The sequence below is a fragment of the Danio rerio genome, chromosome 20 (genome assembly GCF_052040795.2).
Source record: "Danio rerio strain M-AB ecotype USA chromosome 20, GRCz13ab, whole genome shotgun sequence".
Taxonomy (NCBI): domain Eukaryota; kingdom Metazoa; phylum Chordata; class Actinopteri; order Cypriniformes; family Danionidae; genus Danio; species Danio rerio.
In genome coordinates, this window is record NC_141040.1 from 56,931,799 (window position 1) to 56,950,000 (window position 18,202).

Genomic DNA, 18,202 nt, shown 5'->3' on the forward strand with positions numbered 1-18,202 from the left:
GTGTGTGTGTGTGTGTGTGTTTTCCTCCTCAGAGCCCGTCAGGTGTGTTCCAGCATGTAATAATGGTGGTGTGTGTGTGGGGCTCAACAGATGTCAGTGTGTGGAGGGATACACTGGAAAACACTGTGAGACAGGCAAGTGACACCATTGCCCGATATAGTGACATCATACATAATAAGATCGCTCACTGTAGCATCATCACCTATTAAAATGACATCATACACTCACTGGCCAATTTATTAGGTACACCTGTCCATCTGCTTGTTAATGCAAATTTCTAATCAGCCAATCACGTTGCAGCAACTCAATGCATTTGGGCATGTAGACATGGTTAAGACAATCTGCTGCAGTGTGAAGCGAGCATCAGAATGGGGAAGAAAGGGGATTTAAGTGACTGTGAACGTGGCATGGTTGTTGCTGCCAGATGGGCTGCTCTGAGTATTTCAGAAACTGCTGATCTACTGGGATTTTCATGCACAACCATCTCTAGGGTTTACAGAGAATGCTCCAACAAAGAGGAAATATCCAGTGAGCGGCAGTTCTGTGGGCGCAAATGCCTTGTTGATGCCAGAGGTCAGAGGAGAATGGCCAGACTGGTTCCAGCTGATAGAAAGGCAACAGTAACTCAAATAAGCACTCGCTACAACCGAGCTCTGCAGAAGAGCATCTCTGAACACACAACACGTCCAACCTTGAGGCGGATGGGCTACAGCAGCAGAAGAGCACACCGGGTGCCGCTCCTGTCAGCTAAGAACAGGAAACTGAGGCTACAATTCACACAGACTCACCAAAACTGGACAATAGAAGATTGGAGAAACGTTGCCTGCTCTGATGAGTCTCCATTTCTGCTGACACATTCAGATGCTCGGCTCAGAATTTGTCATCAACAACATGAAAGCATGGATCATCCTGCCTTGTGTCAGCGGTTCAGGCTGGTGGTGGTGGTGTAATGGTGTGGGGGAGATTTTCTTTGGGTCCATTAGTACCAATTGAGCATCAACGCCACAGCCTACCTGAGTATTGTTGCTGACCATGTCCATCCCTTTATGAGCACAGTGTCTCCATCTTCTGATGGCTACTTCCAGCAGGATAACACACCATGTCATAAATCGTGAATCATCTCAGACTGGTTTCTTGAACATGACAATGAGTTCACTGTACTCAAATGGCCTCCACAGCCACCAGAGCTCAATCCAATAGAGCAGCTTTGGGATGTGGTGGAACGGGAGATTGGCGTCATGTGCAAATCTGCAGCAACTGCGTGATGCTATCATGTAAATATGGAGCATAATCTTGTTGAATCTATGCCACAAAGGATTAAGGCAGTTCTGAAGGCAAAAGCACTTGTAAGATGTACCTAATAAAGTGGCCGGTGAGTATGTTTATGATGAGGTCATCCTCTGTGATGTTAGGACCCAGCTATGAGATGTACTCATAAAACACAAAAACCCTATTTGTGTGCGTTTGCGTGTGTGTGATTGTGTTATATACAGTCTGTAAACTAAGTGTATGAACTCTGTTTGTGTGTGTGTGTGTGTGTGTGTGTGTTTGTGTGTGTGCGCAGCGCTGGTGACGCCGTGTGTTCCTCCTTGTCAGCACGGAGCAGTCTGCGCTCCTCTGAACAGCTGTGTTTGCCCGAAGGGGACCAGCGGCATCCGCTGTGAGAAACTGTAAGACCGTGAACACAAACAGGCACACACATACGCATGCACGTACAGATAACACACACCGTGCTCTTGTGTTTCAGTGTGTGTCCTGTGGTCTGTACAGTGGTCAGCATGGCCCGCGCCGTCAGAAAAGGCTTTCGGGAGAGTTACGTAGATCGCTGTGGACCGCTGGGTGTCCAGCTCTGCACTAAATACAGGTCAAACACACACACACACACACACACACACATATATACTCATACACACACACACATTCTCACACAGGCACACGCTCTCAAACATACACACACTCACACACAGTGTTTACTAAGCAGCACCAAACGCACCTGGACAGAGGAACACACACACACACACACACACACACACACACACACACACACACACACACACACACACACACACACACACACACACATACAGAAACACACACACACATACATTCATACGTACAAACACCTAGACACATACTTACACACACATACACATGCAGTACACTCACACACACACACACACACATACTCTCACACAAACATTAACAACACAGCCTTTTTATCTCATAATTTCATTTTTTTAAATCATGGTTGTATCTCAATCATCACTCTTTTGACTTTTTAAGTCATATTTTCAACGATTTGTCTTGGAATTAAAATTTTTAAATCATAATTTTTATTTAGTTTTGCATAATTTTGACTTTATATCTCAGAATGTTGACTTTTTAAATAAATTTTAACATATTAAGTGATAATTTCAACTTTTATGTCATAATTTTGGCTTTTTATGTCATAATTTCTGCTTTTTATATCGAATTTTGACTTTTTAGGTAGATTTTAGCATATTAAGTGATAATTTCGACTTTTATGTTATAATTTTGACTTTTTATGTCACAATTCACATTTTATGTCATAATTTCGGCTTTTTATATCAGAATTTTGACTTTTTTAGTAAATTCCAACATAATAAGTGATCATTTTGACCTTTTATGTCATTATTTCGGCATTTTATGCCATAATTTCGGCTTTTATGTTATTATTTTGACCTTTTATGTCACAATTTAGATTTTATATCATAGTTTCGGCTTTTTATATAAGAATTTTGACTTTTTTAGTAAATTCCAACATAATAAGTGATCATTTTGACCTTTTATGTCATTATTTCGGCATTTTATGCCATAATTTTGACCTTTTATGTCATAATTTCTGCTTTTTATATCAGAATTTTGACTTTTTAGGTAAATTTTAGCATATTAAGTGAAAATTTTGACTTTTATGTTATAATTTTTACTTTTTATGTCACAATTTACATTTTATGTCGTAGTTTCGGCTTTTTATTTAAGAATTTTGACTTTTTTAGTAAATTCCAACATAAGTCATAATTTTGACTTTTTATATCATAATTTCAACTTAGTAAGTCATAAATTTTATGTTTTAAGCCTCTTTTTTCAAGAATATTAGTGTCATAATTTCAACTTTTATAATCTCTACATTTAAGGCCTGATTTCTTTCCTTACCCGTCTGGATTGTGCTTCCACAGTATTCTTTGTGAATATATATTTTACACATGATTTATTCCTGTGTTAAAGCTGAATTGCGAGCATCATTTCAGCAGCTGATGTGATGTTTCCTCTGATTTGCTCTTTTGTGTGTGCAGGATCAACCAGGCGCGTGTGTATCTGCAGGCGTACAGAGTCGGATACAAGATCCAGTGTCCTGACAAAAACACAAGATAAAACACACAGTCACACTTTTAACAGTGGCTTTGCTGCTGTTTTCATGAGGAATATATAAATCTCTCAGTGCTGAACTGATCACACTTCAAAACCCTCAGTCATGACACAGGGGGGGTACAGAAAGTATTCAGACCCCCTTAAATTATTCACTGTGTGTGTGTGTGTGTGTTTTAATGCAGCCGTTAGATAAAATCATTCAAGTTGATTTTTTCCACATGACTGTCCACACAGCAGCCCATATTGACAGAAGAACAAACTGTGGACATTTCTGCAGATTTATTTTAAAAAGAAAAACTGAAACATCACATGGTCCTCAGTATTTACACCCTTTGCTCAGTGTTTAGTAGAAGCTCATTTTGATCTAATGGCCCGTTTCCACTGAGTGGTACAGCACGGGTTGGTACGGGTCACCTGTATCAGGCTTTCCTTTTTACTGCTAAAAGGGTACCAATAATACACTTTTGGTGGGCGTTGTGTACGACAGAAAGTTTCAGTCGTCATCATTCTCGCTGGGTAATAGCCTCCTGTAACGTATGCAATTATATAAAATAAATGAACATATATGAACACACACAGACCCTTACAGTCCCTGATTTGATACCAATTACAGAAAAACTACACACAGCAGACATTTAGTCCTTATTTGGGTTCAAAAACACATGCAATATACAGTCAGCGCAAACCTCTCATCTGTGTCTGTAATCTTCAGCAGCACATGTAGCCTCTGTTATAGAGTAACTCCGTCATTCTGAGTTCATAATAGTAAAAAAGGTGATAATAATAGTTAAACATGGCGGTTTGATCGTGTTTTAGGTTGCTGAAAGAGTCATTCGCTGCTTTGTTTTTGGCGCTTCACTTTTGCGTTTGTCCATTTCTGAAAGGATTGGATGTCAGAAGCACTTCAGTAATCACGTGCACGTTATTATCATCAGCTCAAGAATTTCGTTATTTCAAATATAGACGCGCGATCGCGAGCTCACTGGAGAAAGTGGAACCACTCGCACTTTTAGAAGACCTCGTGAAACAACAACAGGACAAACGGCAGATTTAGTTTTTCTTGGCTTTGTGGCTGTTCATCAAGACAACGACAAGGTTTGTTTAAGCTCGGGTCGACCATGGCTTGTTATTATATTCATTCATTCATTTTCTTGTCGGCTTAGTCCCTTTATTAATCCGGGGTCGCCACAGCAGAATGAACCGGCAACTTATCCAACACGTTTTTACGCAGCGGATGCCCTTCCAGCCGCAACCCATCTCTGGGAAACATCCACACACACTCATTCACACACACACTCATACACTACGGACAATTTAGCTTACCCAATTCACCTGTACCGCATGTCTATGGACTGTGGGGGAAACCGGAGCACCCAGAGGAAACCCACGCAAATGCAGGGAGAACATGCAAACTCCACACAGAAACACCAACTGAGCTGAGGCTCGACCCAGCGACCTTCATGCTGTGAGGCGACAGCACTACCTACTGCGCCACTGTGTCGCCTTGTTATTATATGTATATATGATTATGGTGTAATGTCTCGGCTGTGTATTTAAAAATGCCACTTCCTTTGTTTTCATACTCCTGCTTGTTGCAGAAAGCGAGTGACGAATATTTGTAAACCAATAGCATTCAGCTGCACGTCTAGCTCCGTCTTTGGTACCCTTTTAGCTGTGCTAGGCACCCTTTGCAAAGAGTGACCAAAAAGTGGTATGGTACAGTTCGCTTTTGCAGTGGAAACGGTCATAAAAGTGAACCGAACCGTACCACTCAGTGGAAACGGGCCACAAAACAGCCATGAGTCTGTTTGGGAAAGACACAGCAAGTTTTTCACACTTGGATTTGGGGATCCTCTGCCATTCCTCCTTGCAGATCCTCTCCAGTTCTGTCAGGTTGCATGGCAAACGTTGGTGGACAGCCATTTTAGGTCTCTCCAGAGATGCTCAACTGGGTTTAAGTCAGGGCTCTGTCTGGGCCATTCAACAGTCACAGAGTTGTTGTGAAGCCACTCCTTGGTTATTTTACCAGTGTGCCAAGGGTCATTGTCTTGTTGGAAGGTAAACCTTCAGCCCAGTCTGAGGTCCTGTGCACTCTGTAGAAGGTTTTCCTCTGCAGGTGGCCAAATTCATCTTCCCTCAATTGCAGCTAGTCGTCCTGTCCCTTCAGCTGAACAACACCCCAACTGCATGATGCTGCCTCCACCATGCTTCACTGTTGGGACTGTATTGGACAGGTGATGAGCAGTGCCTGCTTTTCCCCACACATAGAATTAAAACCAGAAAGTTTAATCTTGGTCTCATCAGATCAGAGAATCTTATTTCTCACCATCTTGGAGTCCTGTTTTTAGCAAACTCCATGCAGGCTTGTATGTGTCGGGCCACTCTGCCAGAAAGCCCCGACTGGTGGAGGGCTGCAGTGATGGTTGACTTTCTACAGCTTTCTCTCGACTGCATCTCTGGAGCTCAGCCGCAGCGATCTTCGGGCTCTTCTTTATCTCTCTCACCAACTCCCTTCTCCTCTGATAGCGCAGGATTATGGAGGCCACTGTGCTCTTCAGTACAGCAGACATGTTCTGTAACCTTGGCCAGATCTGTGCCTCTTTCTCTGAGCTCTTCAGGCAGTTCCTTTGACCTCACGATTGTCATTTGCTCTGACTTGCATTGTGAGCTGTAAGCTCTTGTGTAGACAGCTGTGTGACTTTTAATGATCTGTTGTGATATGAGTAATAAGAGTTTTAGAAATGTTTTGCTTGTGAAAACTGCGCCAAAGTAATTAAAAACAACTGTAATACGGAGCCAAACACAACACAGACAGGTTTGTTTTGTATATCGGCACATCATGTACATTATGCATGTGTGGTTTAAGTATTAAAGACATGTTTTATGTTTTAAATCATTGTGGTGGTCCTCTTTAAACTTGTGTGCAAATGTTTAACCCCTTTGTGCTGTTCAGATTGACTCCCCTTTGATTATGTTTAGGGGTGTCAAAATTAATTGTTTCTTCGGTGCACCGTGATGCAGACGCGGACAATTCGGTATCGGTTCAGTAATAATCATAACCGGTTATTACTGACGTCATTTACCTCATATGCGCTCTGTCGCGAGGGAGGTGAGCGCAGGTATTTACAACACTCAGCCAATGCAGGGCCGGCCCGTGGCATAGGCAGTATAGGCAAATGCTAAGGCTGCTGTATATCCAGGGGGCGCCAGAAATGAGCGCGGTTCAGTTGGTTTTGTTTTCGATATTCCAGACAAACATTTAGTGTTAGACGGCATTAACTCAAAAACCTCTTACCCTAAAAAGATCTAAAGTGTGTTTCCTACAAAAAGACAAAGCTGGTTATGTTTCACAGCTGTCTTTCTTTTTTTTTTTCACTCAACATTACAAGCACTGCTCCGTTTAAGCCCTCGCAATATGTGTTTAGCCGGGAGAGCTCGCGCTGAGAGGAGCTCTCAGTAAGGGACCGTCGGAAAAGTGCTTATTTTTTTCGTTGTTTTTTTTTTCTCGTTTTTCTGCTTCGCTCAGCGCGAGCTCTCCCTGTAGCAAGGGCTTAAGTGTGTGTGTGTGTGTGTTTGGTGCTGTCTATGTTTGTGTTTGAATGAGAGACAGTGTGGTGTTGTGTGTCTGTGTGTTTATACAGACAGCTTGTTATAGCCTCCCCCCTAAAGTATAACTCTAGCTGCGTCCCAAATCGCATACTTATGCACTATTCTACGCCATTTTGTAGTGCGTTCACACTGAAAACTCTAATAATAATAAGTGCACTTTAATTACCCGGATGATGCAGCCGGTAAAGAGAAGTGTGTAATGACGGACACTTCACGCACTCAACGACCACAGGTTTGCTTACGTAGCGGAAGGGGTGGAGCTATCAGGCGCACATGTTGGATAACTTTATTTATTTTGGATGGTGAAAGCAAAATTCTCCTGCGAGAGTGATTATAGCGCCTCCCGATGGTGAATGCGGCAATACTCACGGCAGGTATTATTTGATAATTCGGTCGTTTATTTCACTGATTTGGCAACCGTCAAACGTCATCAGGGAAACGGTTTGAATTTCCGCTTAGTAAAAAAACATGAGTCTGCCATTTGGGACGACACTACATACATATACTATCCTGTTGAGTGTGTAAGTACATAGTGCATGAGTGCATAGTGTGCCATTTGGGACGCAGCTACTGTATATGGAAAGCATCGTCAATGCACCGAGATATCGAATTGAACCGAATCAAAGGCATGATAATCGTAACCAAACCGAACCGAACCGTGAGACCAGTATAGGTTCACACCTCTAATTATGTTGCTGCTGTTTTTGCCGCATTGACTCCCATTATAATCTCACTCATTGACTGTAAAGCAATGGCAGCATATAATCATGCATTCTTGATTGTTGCTGGTTTTCCCCGTTCGGTAGAGGGACAATTTGTCATTATTAATGTTGATCATCAGTTGTCAGTATTCACCCTTTAGATAGGCCTGTGCTAAAGAGTTGCTGTCTTTTATATGGAGTAAAACAGCGAACATAAGTGCACTTGCTGTGTTCTGAGAGCTGAGCTGCTTGTTTTACTTGTTCTCCATTTCCACCTGAGGATTCTCATCCCCTATTGATGTGATCCAAGAACTGTGAAGAAACGATGCCAACTATAGAGGATTTCTCGAGGTCTCCATAATCCTGGACCAGGCCGTGTCCTGAGCAGATGCTGTGGTGGTCATGGAGGAGTGGAGAGCGTGAGACTGATTCCTGAAAGACCCCCAGTGACAGACGAGTCTCTGCATTGATCTTGTGGGCCAGCCTGAACACCCGCTAGTGACCTGCAGCTTTTCCACTATGGACATCCAGCATTCTCCAGCGCCTAGACTGCAGCTCTGCGCAAGAAGTTTGGCCAGAGGAGACATGGTCGTGTCCAACTGAGCCTGGTTTCTCTCGAGGTTTTTTTCTCTTTGCTTTGGTTAATTGGTGAAGTTTGGTTTTCCTGTCGCCAGTCTTGCTCGGTTCGGGACTTGTGGTGCTGCGCATCAAGGTATTGCTCAGTGTTTGGACTCTCAGTAGTGAATATTAAACCACACTGAACTGAACATCAACTCTGAAAACTGGACCGACACAGCTTCAGTTTACTAGAACGTCTGTATTTAGCTGCTTTGACACAATCTACATTGTAAAAGTGCTAGAGAAATAAAGATGAATTGAATTATTTAGATTTTCTCAGACAAACTGTCCCTCTTTCCAACAGGGAAAACCAGCAACAATCAAACATGCATGATTATATGCTGTCAATGCTTTGCGGTCTTAAAATGTGCTTATAAGGGAAGTCCAGCCCAGCAATCCGACGTTTTTGGAGACCGCGAATTACGTAGGCGGAGGTACATATGTGTAACGGCGGGGAGTGATGACACACACAACTGGGGTAAGATCCAATATGCAGGATTATTTGTAATCAGGCAAGCAGAGGTCAATACAGGTGCAAACGGGTATGTACAGGCAGTCTGGAATCGTAGTCATCAAACAGGCTATAGGTCGTAAGGCAGGCGGCTAAACAGGGATAAACAAGGCTGGGTCGAAACACGACAGGGAAAAGGCGTTGTAATGTCATCTACTGATCAACAAGACTCGGCAAACTGAAACCGTGAATGTGTGGCTTATGTAGTGAATAGGCTCGTTTGACTTGGCCAAAATCTGCGCAGAATCGATCACCGGTGATCGCCGCAAGATGCATGCCGGTTAGAAATGTGTCCGCCTTGCCTTCGCCTCGCTCTGATTTTACGCTGACGTGCGCCAAAAAACTCTCGCGATCGCGAGGCGGGTACCTCAGATAGAGCAGTCGGCCGCAGTTACTCTCAAAAGACTGCGTTACCAAAAGCATGATAGGAAACGACTGGCTGACGACACAGCTTAATGCTGATTGGATGAGACTGACACATTACACTTTATTATCTTGTTTTACTAAGGTTTATACCTGGATTTGTTGAATACCTTTTTTGTATTTTCGTTGATAATTAAAAAAAAAAGTCATAAAGAGCATTACATATGGTTATTTATTTAGATTTACACGCAGACAACAACAAAACACATCTTTGTAAAACATAACGTGACCTATCCAATATAACTAAATGTTACTTATAAATTATTAGGATGTGTGTGTGCTGTATTTTATTTCTCTCTCAGTTTTAAGTCCTGTTTGTTGTCATTTTCACTTTTTGTATGTTTGTGTGAATTTTGTATTGTAATTTTTATGCAGCGTTATTCCATTAAATTCAATCCAATATATACATATATTCAGACATACAAAGGTTATCAGACTGTTTTGTCATTATGCCTCATCTTTGTGTGGTTTCATATGAGAAGTGAAAAGGGTGTAGTAAACAGGACACACACACATATGTATATGCATATGTATGTGAAGTCAAAAGTCATGTTTAATAGACCAAGAACATTTCCACAGTTTTTCCTGCAGTCTAATAGTTTTTATTCTGGAGAAAGTCTTGGGCTGTTTATTTTAGTCTGGCTGGAGTAAAAGCAGTTTATATATACCCAATAAGCATGTCAATATCATTAACCCCCTAAGAATTTATTTGTCAAACAAATATTTGTCATGACCCGTCACTCAAAAGCATGCTATGGCTACCTCATTTATAATGTAGCCAAATTAGGTTTCTTGAAAGCTTTCTTGCTGTATAAGCTGTTTATTTTGTTATTCTTTTAACGTTTGTTGAATATACAGAATTATATTTTTAATACACCCTTTTAGTTAATGAGCTGTTCATCTTCTGTAATTCTGAACATTTTTTTTGTAAAAACTGCGATATTTCTATTGCATCCACTCCCACATTAAAAATACTATAGTAATGTATACTGTAGTGCTTTTGAACCATGTTATAAAATAGCCTATTTAAATTTTATAGTTGCTCTGGTATCACAACAATTATAAACACAACCCAATACTGAAAAAACATGTTCAAAATGCAATAATATTTACTATAAATCACCATAGTATTTTTTCATGAAGGTCATTCGTCTGCGATAAAAAAACGCGAACGAGATCTCCGCCACTGGTGACGATTCCAGGTGGGTAAACAGCGAGATTCAGCAGGTGTCCGACTTCTGATGTAATTTTTGAGCCCTCCTCTTACTGCGCACGCCTGCTCTCGTTTACAATGCAGCCAAGGCGAGGCGCACCTCAAACGAGCCTAATGCAATCAGTCTCTGATAGTCATCAGGTGTTGCGAGTGTGTGTGGGTGTCTGGGCGAAGTGCATGTCTGAATATGTAGTCCAGGAAAAGGCGGAAGTGTAGTCCATGGTTATTGTGCGATCTATGGAGAACGATCGCTGGTTATCGTGACAGTATGCTTGCTATTTCATTTTTTTACACTAATGCAACTGACCGCTTTCCTGCTTGTGGAGGGCTTTTTCTGGACGGCTTTTGTCGACTGGGTTTAGGGAAGTAAGCGGGTGGGCGTGTCAATCGGTAAAATTGGTTGGGTTTAGGGAAGGAGGAGGGTGGGTTATTCGATTGGTCGGCCGCCCAGTCAATTCAGTCAGTCAGTCAGTCGGTCGACAGCGGCCTCTGGTGGGTTTATGCGAGAACAGCATGGGCGCGAACGGCACTCGCCAGAGACGTCTGAGATGCGAAAAAGCGAACACAGCGGCCTCTCGCGGATTCGTGAAAACAAAAACTGCAAACCTCCCATATTTCGTCAGTCTGCTCAGTGTATTCATTCAATTATAAATTTTCTTGTTAGCTTAGTTCCTTTATTAATCCGACATTGCCACAGCAGAATGAACCGCCAACTTATCCAGCAAGCGGATGCCCTACCAGCTGCAACCCATCTCTGGGAAACATCCACACTTACATTCACACACACACTCATACACTACGGACAATTTAGCCTACCCAATTCACCTGTACCGCATGTCTTTGGACTGTGGGGGAAACCGGAGCACCTGGAGGAAACCCATGCGAACGCAGGGAGAACATGCAAACTCCAAACAGAGACGCCAACTGAGCCGAGGTTCAACCCAGCGACCTTCTTGCTCTGAGGCGACAGCACTACCTACTGCGCCACTGCCTCGCCACAGTGTATCGGTGAGTTTTTAAAAACTTTCAAAGCATTTTCTCAAAATATCTATCAAATTAAGATTCGTCACCAAGAGTCATCCCATTTGCTGAAACAGAGAAAGCTGAGACCAAATTAACACTTCAAATCAGTCCAGAGTGGATGAAAACGACCCAACAGCATGCAATGTTTAACTGAGTGTGGAGATGAAAACAGCGTGACTGTGCAGAAAAGCGCTGACAGAGGCGTTCAGGCTGTGCTTTAAGTTAACACAGACATATATTAAACCATCTGAGACGAGGATCGAGAGAAGAAGACATGAAGAAAACAACCACAGACACGCCAGCCAAGGTAAAATATATGCTAAATGATCATTTACAAACGTGTTTTGTGCTGTTCTGGTTTTTATCAGAATAACAACATGTTTAAGGGATATTTCAGCTATAAATGGATGAATATGTTATTAACTAAACTAAAATCAAGTGGCATGGTGGCTCAGTGGTTAGCACTGTGGCCTCACAGCAAGAAGGTCGCTGGTTCGAGTCCCAGCTGGGTCAGTTGGCGTTTCTATGTGGAGTTTGCATGTTCTCTCCATGTAGGTGTGGGTTTTCTTCCGGGTGCTCTGGTTTCAGTCCAAGCACATGCGCTATAGCGGAACTGATGAGCTAAATTGCCCGGTGTGTATGTGTTTGTGAATGAGTGTGTATGGGTGTTTCCCATTACTGGGTTGCGGCTGGAAGGGCATCTGCTGTGTCAAACTTGCTGGAATAGATGGCGGTTCATTCTGCAGTGGCGACCCCTGATAAATAAAGGATTAAGCTGAAGAGAATGAACAAATCTAAAATGCTCTGTTAAAACCCTAGTAGCAAAGTATTCTGGCCCAGATTTGGCAAAAAGCTGGCACAGCAGGCATTCATCCGGCACTGGCATACAGCATGTGGGCCAAACATGGCCCGGGTTTGGCAGAGGCGGCACCGTTTTTAAGGCGGCACACAAGATTTGGGCCAGATGAAAAACATAGTATTTGGCCCAGATTTAAAAATTTGATAAGTGGGCCATGTGAGTTTGGCCAGTCTTGACCCACATTTAAAATACACTAAAATCATTCTTGAGTAAAGAAAAAAAATTCTACCAATCAGGTCACTTTGAGAAAAAGCGTGCCCATAGTGTGCCTAAAGCGCATCACTCCATGGGTTTATCAATTTCATTGCAATTGTGACACACCAACCTATCTGGCCCAGTTCAGGCCCAGTTATGAGTTATTAACTTGGCTGAGACTTGGCCCAGATATGGTCTGTGTTTGGCCCTTGTCTGGAAGCCAGATTTGGTCCAGGCATGTACCGTAATTCACTGCGGCATGTGGGCCAGGCAAAACCTGATTGTGTGGGCCAGAGCTGGGCCAGAGAAATTTTGCTATGTGGGAATAGTTGGGTTGAAAATACCCCAACATATAACCCAACTAAAGGTTATTATAGCACCTTCCTAACTATGGGGTATTTTAACCCAATGCATAGGGTTATTTTGATTAGATGTTATTTTTTTCCATTCTGGTAGTACTTTATAGTATTAATTTTATAACTATGATTGTGTAAATAAATAAATGTCTCCGCTGGGTCCTAAAGATAGCAATGCAGACGGATATTTCAAATATGTGTATCATTTCCTCCCCTAAAAAAAACAAACAAACAAGAGAAAGTGCTTTATTCATTTAATATAGATCGGCTATAGCCCCTTTCACACATACAGACCTTTCCGGAAAATTACCGGCAATTTTCCGGAAAGGTCTGTATGTGTGAACAGGTCCTTTCTGAAAATACCGGTAAATTCGTTCTGGCTATTTTCCGGAAAGAGAAGTTGTAACATTACCGGTAATTTGCCGGAATGCTGCACTGTGTGAACGCAGAAGGAAGATTACCGGAAAGAGCGCGCCCACGTCTAGAACTTGCTGACGTGAGACGTCTACTTTAGCCAATCAGAACAGTCAGACGCATTTACGTCCGCGCGGTTTATGAGAATAAAAGCCTTAAAATATTTTCCCAGACACATTTAGCTGCTAGAAGTTAGTCAGATAACGTTTAAATGTTCATCTTAATGCCAACTGTGTAAATAATCATAGATAAGATGCATATGATAAGCCGCTGTTTGTTTACCTTCAAGCTTTGCGTGTGCCTGTGAAACAGCCTGTGAGCGCCAGCACACGCACATATTATGAACATCTCGACATGCGAAAGTGTTTCTCTATGTTTTCATCGAAGTTATTCACAATATTGATCATCCACAGAGTCTGTAATGTAGTCAAATGTTTACAAACACAAGCGCAGCCGTTTAGAACTCATTTGTGGTGAATGATGTCAGAATTTACCGGTATTTTGGAGTGGATGTGTGAATGCTCTTTTCTGGAAAAATTCCGTAACGTCCTCGCCTGTGTGAACAGCACTTTTTTTAATTTACCGGTAAAGTCGTTTCAGAAATTTTCCATATATTTACCGGTATCACTGTGTGAAAGGGGCTTATGACGTGCGCATTTGTTCAATCAATAAAGAGTGCTGGAGAAACGGATATAAAAACACGACACGAAGAGGTCATTTGATAAAAAAGGACATTGCTGATGTCCTCATTTCTCCAAAAGCTTATAAATCACACATGATGAGTTCATTTCAGAGAGCAAAGCTGCACACAGTCTTCTGTGATGGTTGGGTTTAGGGGTAGGATGCGGTGAGGCCACAGCCATATCACCTTGCAGCCCAAAAGCAGTTACTCAATAAAGCTAAGCAGCTAAGAGCCAGGTCAGTACCTGGATGGAAGATCCAGGGAACACTAGGTTGCTGGAAGTGGTGTTAGAGACGCCAGCAGGGGGAGTTCAACCTGCGGTCTGTGTGAAGGGGACACTACACTGTCCGTAAGCGCTGTCTTTTGGATGAGACATTTAACCAAGGTCTTGACTCACTGTGGTCATTAATGATCCCATGGCATTTCTGGTAAAGAGCAGGAGTGTAACCCCGATGTCCTGGTCAAATTCTCTCAACATGGCCAGGCCTGGATTGGCTAATCGGGAGGACCGGGAGAATTCCCGGTGGGCCGGTCCGTTTTTTGGCCGTGAGGGTTGGTGTCCCTAGCTCTAGATTCTGTTGCTCTCAGCAGTCACACTTTTTAAATTAATGTATTTATTTACTTGACCACAGCCTTCTTATTCATTATTTTACAGCAGCTCTGCTCTTTTTATCTATTTTCTCGCAGCCTTGTGAGCACGATGCAGCCTGCAGTTGATGATGATATAAATCAGATTAGAATCAGATCAGAGTCACCTCTCCACGTACAGCTGTTGTGGTCCAGTGGTTAACATGTTAGGTTACGACCCCACCAACCCAGGTTTGATCCTCGTTTGAGTTACTTATTTTTTTCATTTTTATTGTTAAAAGGGTCACGAAACACCAAAACACATGTTTTGAGCTGTTGACAGTGGTATATGTGTCCCACACTTCTAAAAACACTATTAGGACACCTATATTTCACTAAAAAGTGTAAATTGGTTGTTTTTGCGTTATTTCAAGCAAATTCGTACTTCCTGTTTGAAACTAATTTTTGAAGCTGCGTCACGGTCATGACATAATAGCGTGTATTCCAGCGTGCAGACTAGACGTCTGTGCCAGAGTGTGTCTTATTACGTCTTACAGTGTGATGCATTAATGCATGAGTAAAGCTTGGTTCAAACCAATCAGCGCGCTCTATTGTGCAACTTCATTAATATTTATTAGTGTCACCGTGTTTGCACCACAGAGACGCCACGTTGTGTTGGCAAAACAAGCGTGAAGTGTTGCTTTTATAGTTTGCTGCCATTAAGTTTCGTTTTCATTTTCATCTGGATCACGTGTGGATTAACAGTGTACGCGACGCTCGACAACAATAACTTACGTGTCTAAGGAGGATTATTGTTTACCTGAGAGCTGTTCTCATCTGCAAACGCTGAGATCCGGATTGGCTTGTAGTATTCTCTCCATAAAGACGCGGCTCTAGTTGCTGGTGATTGTTCTGTCTCTACAGATTTGGTAAGTGAGTGACCAGTGCTCTTTGTTTAATCAGTTTGTTCGTATCGAATTAAGTTAACTATTGCACTGAGTGCAAACATGTTAGCACCGCATTTTGTGACCGGAATAACACGCGCAGCTTTCTGAGGCTACCTGCCGTGTGCATCTAAGTTTCCGGGAAATGCGGCGGGTTTTTTTCTCTCATTCGCCGTGCGGTATCAAACATTGCATGATAAATACACGCTTAGAGCAGATCCTCGAATCAAATATCTCGTTTGTCGCGAGGGAGATGAATGAATTCCCTGAATGAAAGAGCCAAACTGCTGTTAAAGTCCACCATTTAATCATTTGGCAAATAATTCGACTACAGATGTCCATGTAGGTTAAACACCATCACTTTCTCATGTGTGTGTATTTTGACTGAAACTCAGCGCGTTCCCAAATAGACACTCCCACACCCTCCCACTTTAGTTCCTCCGACACTCCCCCCTAAACAAAGCTGGACACGCCCACTTTTCTGACTTTTTCCAAAGTAGAGGTGTGAAAACACCCTGCTGAAACGAGGGGGTTTCATGGCCCTTTAAGACCTATAATACTGTTAGGCTTGTTGAACATTTGAAGTGCTAAAGCAGCTGTTTTCTCAAAAAACAGACGTGATATTTAATTAGAAACTGAATTGGAAATGACCTTATTTTAATATAGTCAGTGGTGAACTGAGGTGGGCCGGTCTGAGGCTTGAAACTCCATGGTTGAAAAGAAGTCCCACTCCAGCCCTGATCATGGCCTCCCAATGTTGGGGAATTCATTGTGTCTTGATGAATTTCTGATGAATGTATTACTCTCATTTATTTGCTTATTTGAGTGATTTCCGTAATATTATTATTATCTATTGTATTATTACCCGTACCTGCGGCATTATTATCAGGTATGTGTGCTTTGGTTAATGAAAAAGTCATTCTGTGTAAATGCAGAGATGAGAAGATAAATTAACGAGCAGCAATACTGTCACAATGAGGGTTGATTTAGGGAAGCAAGGCCATTAGGACACTTGTGTTCTGTTCTGTAACTCATGATAAGGCACACCTGCACATGCACCCACACTCACTTGTACTGACATCTAAAGAATTATGAGTACCTATAAACTTCAGCTGATCTTACAGTTGACAGCTCAGTAAACAAGATATATTCTTGAGCATTGTTTTTTGGCCGAGTCATCGCTTTTGAAGCGGGAAGGAAAGACCTGGACATGGGTAAGACCACTGAAAGACCCTGAGATTCTACTGGTGGCGGGCACCTGAGAGATTTAAGATCCCATTAGCGGAGAAGCTGATGGAGGAGTGTAATCTATCTATCTATCTATCTATCTATCTATCTATCTATCTATCTATCTATCTATCTATCTATCTATCTATCTATCTATCTATCTATCTATCTATCTATCTATCTATCTATCTATCTATCTATCTGTCTGTCTGTCTGTCTGTCTGTCCATCCATGTCTATGTCTGTTCATCCACCCTTCCATCTATCTATTTATGTCTATCCATCCATCCATTGTTTTTTGGCCGAGTCATCGCTTTTGAAGCGGGAAGGAAAGACCTGGACATGGGTAAGACCACTGAAAGACCCTGAGATTCTATTGGTGGCGGGCACCTGAGAGATTTAAGATCCCATTAGCGGAGAAGCTGATGGAGGAGTGTAATGTGTCAATTTGGGAGGAGTATTAGGACAGAAATGCATTTAAACTCTGTGCAAGCCTGTGTTCGGGAGACACTTGAACGACCTGTCTCTGTTGTTACTGATGCTGTAACAATAAACTGCTTTTCCTAAAGACTTCGGAGATCTCAGACTTTGTCGTTTTTTTTCATAATTTTGACTTAGAGACTTAGAAGATTTTGCAGACCAGAATCTTTTTTCCACAACACCAGTGTGTGGTGAAGCACTGGCGCTGTTGTCCTGTGGCTGCCTTCACATCATCCAAGTGGATGCTGCACAGTCCCCCGGGACTGTGAAGCGCTTTGAGCATATGGTCATGAACAATAAATGTGCTATATAAATACAAATTACATATACAATATACAAAGGACAGTATAAAATGAATGAAAACCTATGTAATGTCCCCACTTTCCACAAAAACAAATGTGTGTGTGTGTGTGTATTAGTGCTAGACAAAGATTAATTCCATCCAAAAAAGCTTCTTTTGACAATATATGTGTGTGTTATATGTGTTTATTATGTATATGTGATGCACACGCACATACATAGAAACAAAACTATACCATATGTTGTCACATAGATATTTAAATGTATATATGATTTATATCATGTACATGTATATTTTATAGCTAATTATATAAACATGTTCTCATATATATGCATCCATGTGTGTGTTAATATATACAGAAGAAATATGCACGTTGGCACAATGCAAACTCCACACAGAAATGCCAACTGACCTAGCCGAGACTCAAACCAGCGACCTTCTTGGTGTGAGGCCGCAGTCCTAACCACTAAGCCAGTGGTTCTCAAAGTGGGGGTCCTTGAGGGGTAGCGGAAAAATGAAGGGGGGTCGCCTGGTGATTTCCAAAAATCTACTTATTATTATTAGACCATAAAAATTAGCATATTTTATCCATAACCAACTGAAGAGAAAAAAACAGCCGTTTATAGTTACTATAGTAGCTTGTTCTATTGTACTTGTTCTATTGGCTTGCGACCCCTGGGGTAAATACAT

General features: G+C 42.0%; 3 protein-coding genes across 9 annotated transcripts in view; all 3 read left to right on the forward strand.

The window, feature by feature from the left end:
- si:ch211-221n20.8 overlaps nt 1-6,283 on the forward strand; it is a 142,362-nt gene extending 136,079 nt beyond the window's left edge. Inside the window, exons 18-23 of one of the 7 annotated variants that reach the window (XR_015517390.1) lie at nt 33-134; nt 1,565-1,670; nt 1,748-1,864; nt 3,315-3,828; nt 5,063-5,124; nt 5,166-6,283. Coding sequence is in view for 1 of the 7 variants with exons in the window: in NM_001424158.1 (NP_001411087.1) it covers nt 33-134; nt 1,565-1,670; nt 1,748-1,864; nt 3,315-3,393 (404 nt within the window). In the remaining 6 variants the exon portion in view is untranslated. Of the gene's footprint in view, nt 1-32; nt 135-1,564; nt 1,671-1,747; nt 1,865-3,314 lie in introns of all 7 variants that reach the window. The other 6 variants (XR_015517388.1, XR_015517389.1, XR_015517392.1 and 3 more) reach the window with 6 other exon arrangements.
- Nucleotides 1-18,202, forward strand: part of pycr3 (pyrroline-5-carboxylate reductase 3) — a 540,655-nt gene that overhangs the window by 191,565 nt on the left and 330,888 nt on the right. The window lies entirely within an intron of this gene.
- Nucleotides 11,734-18,202, forward strand: part of gptl (glutamic--pyruvic transaminase-like) — a 23,055-nt gene continuing 16,586 nt past the window's right edge. Inside the window, 1 exon segment of the mRNA XM_087299013.1 lies at nt 11,734-11,795. Within this exon segment, the coding sequence (XP_087155139.1) occupies nt 11,763-11,795 (33 nt within the window). The 5' untranslated portion in view covers nt 11,734-11,762.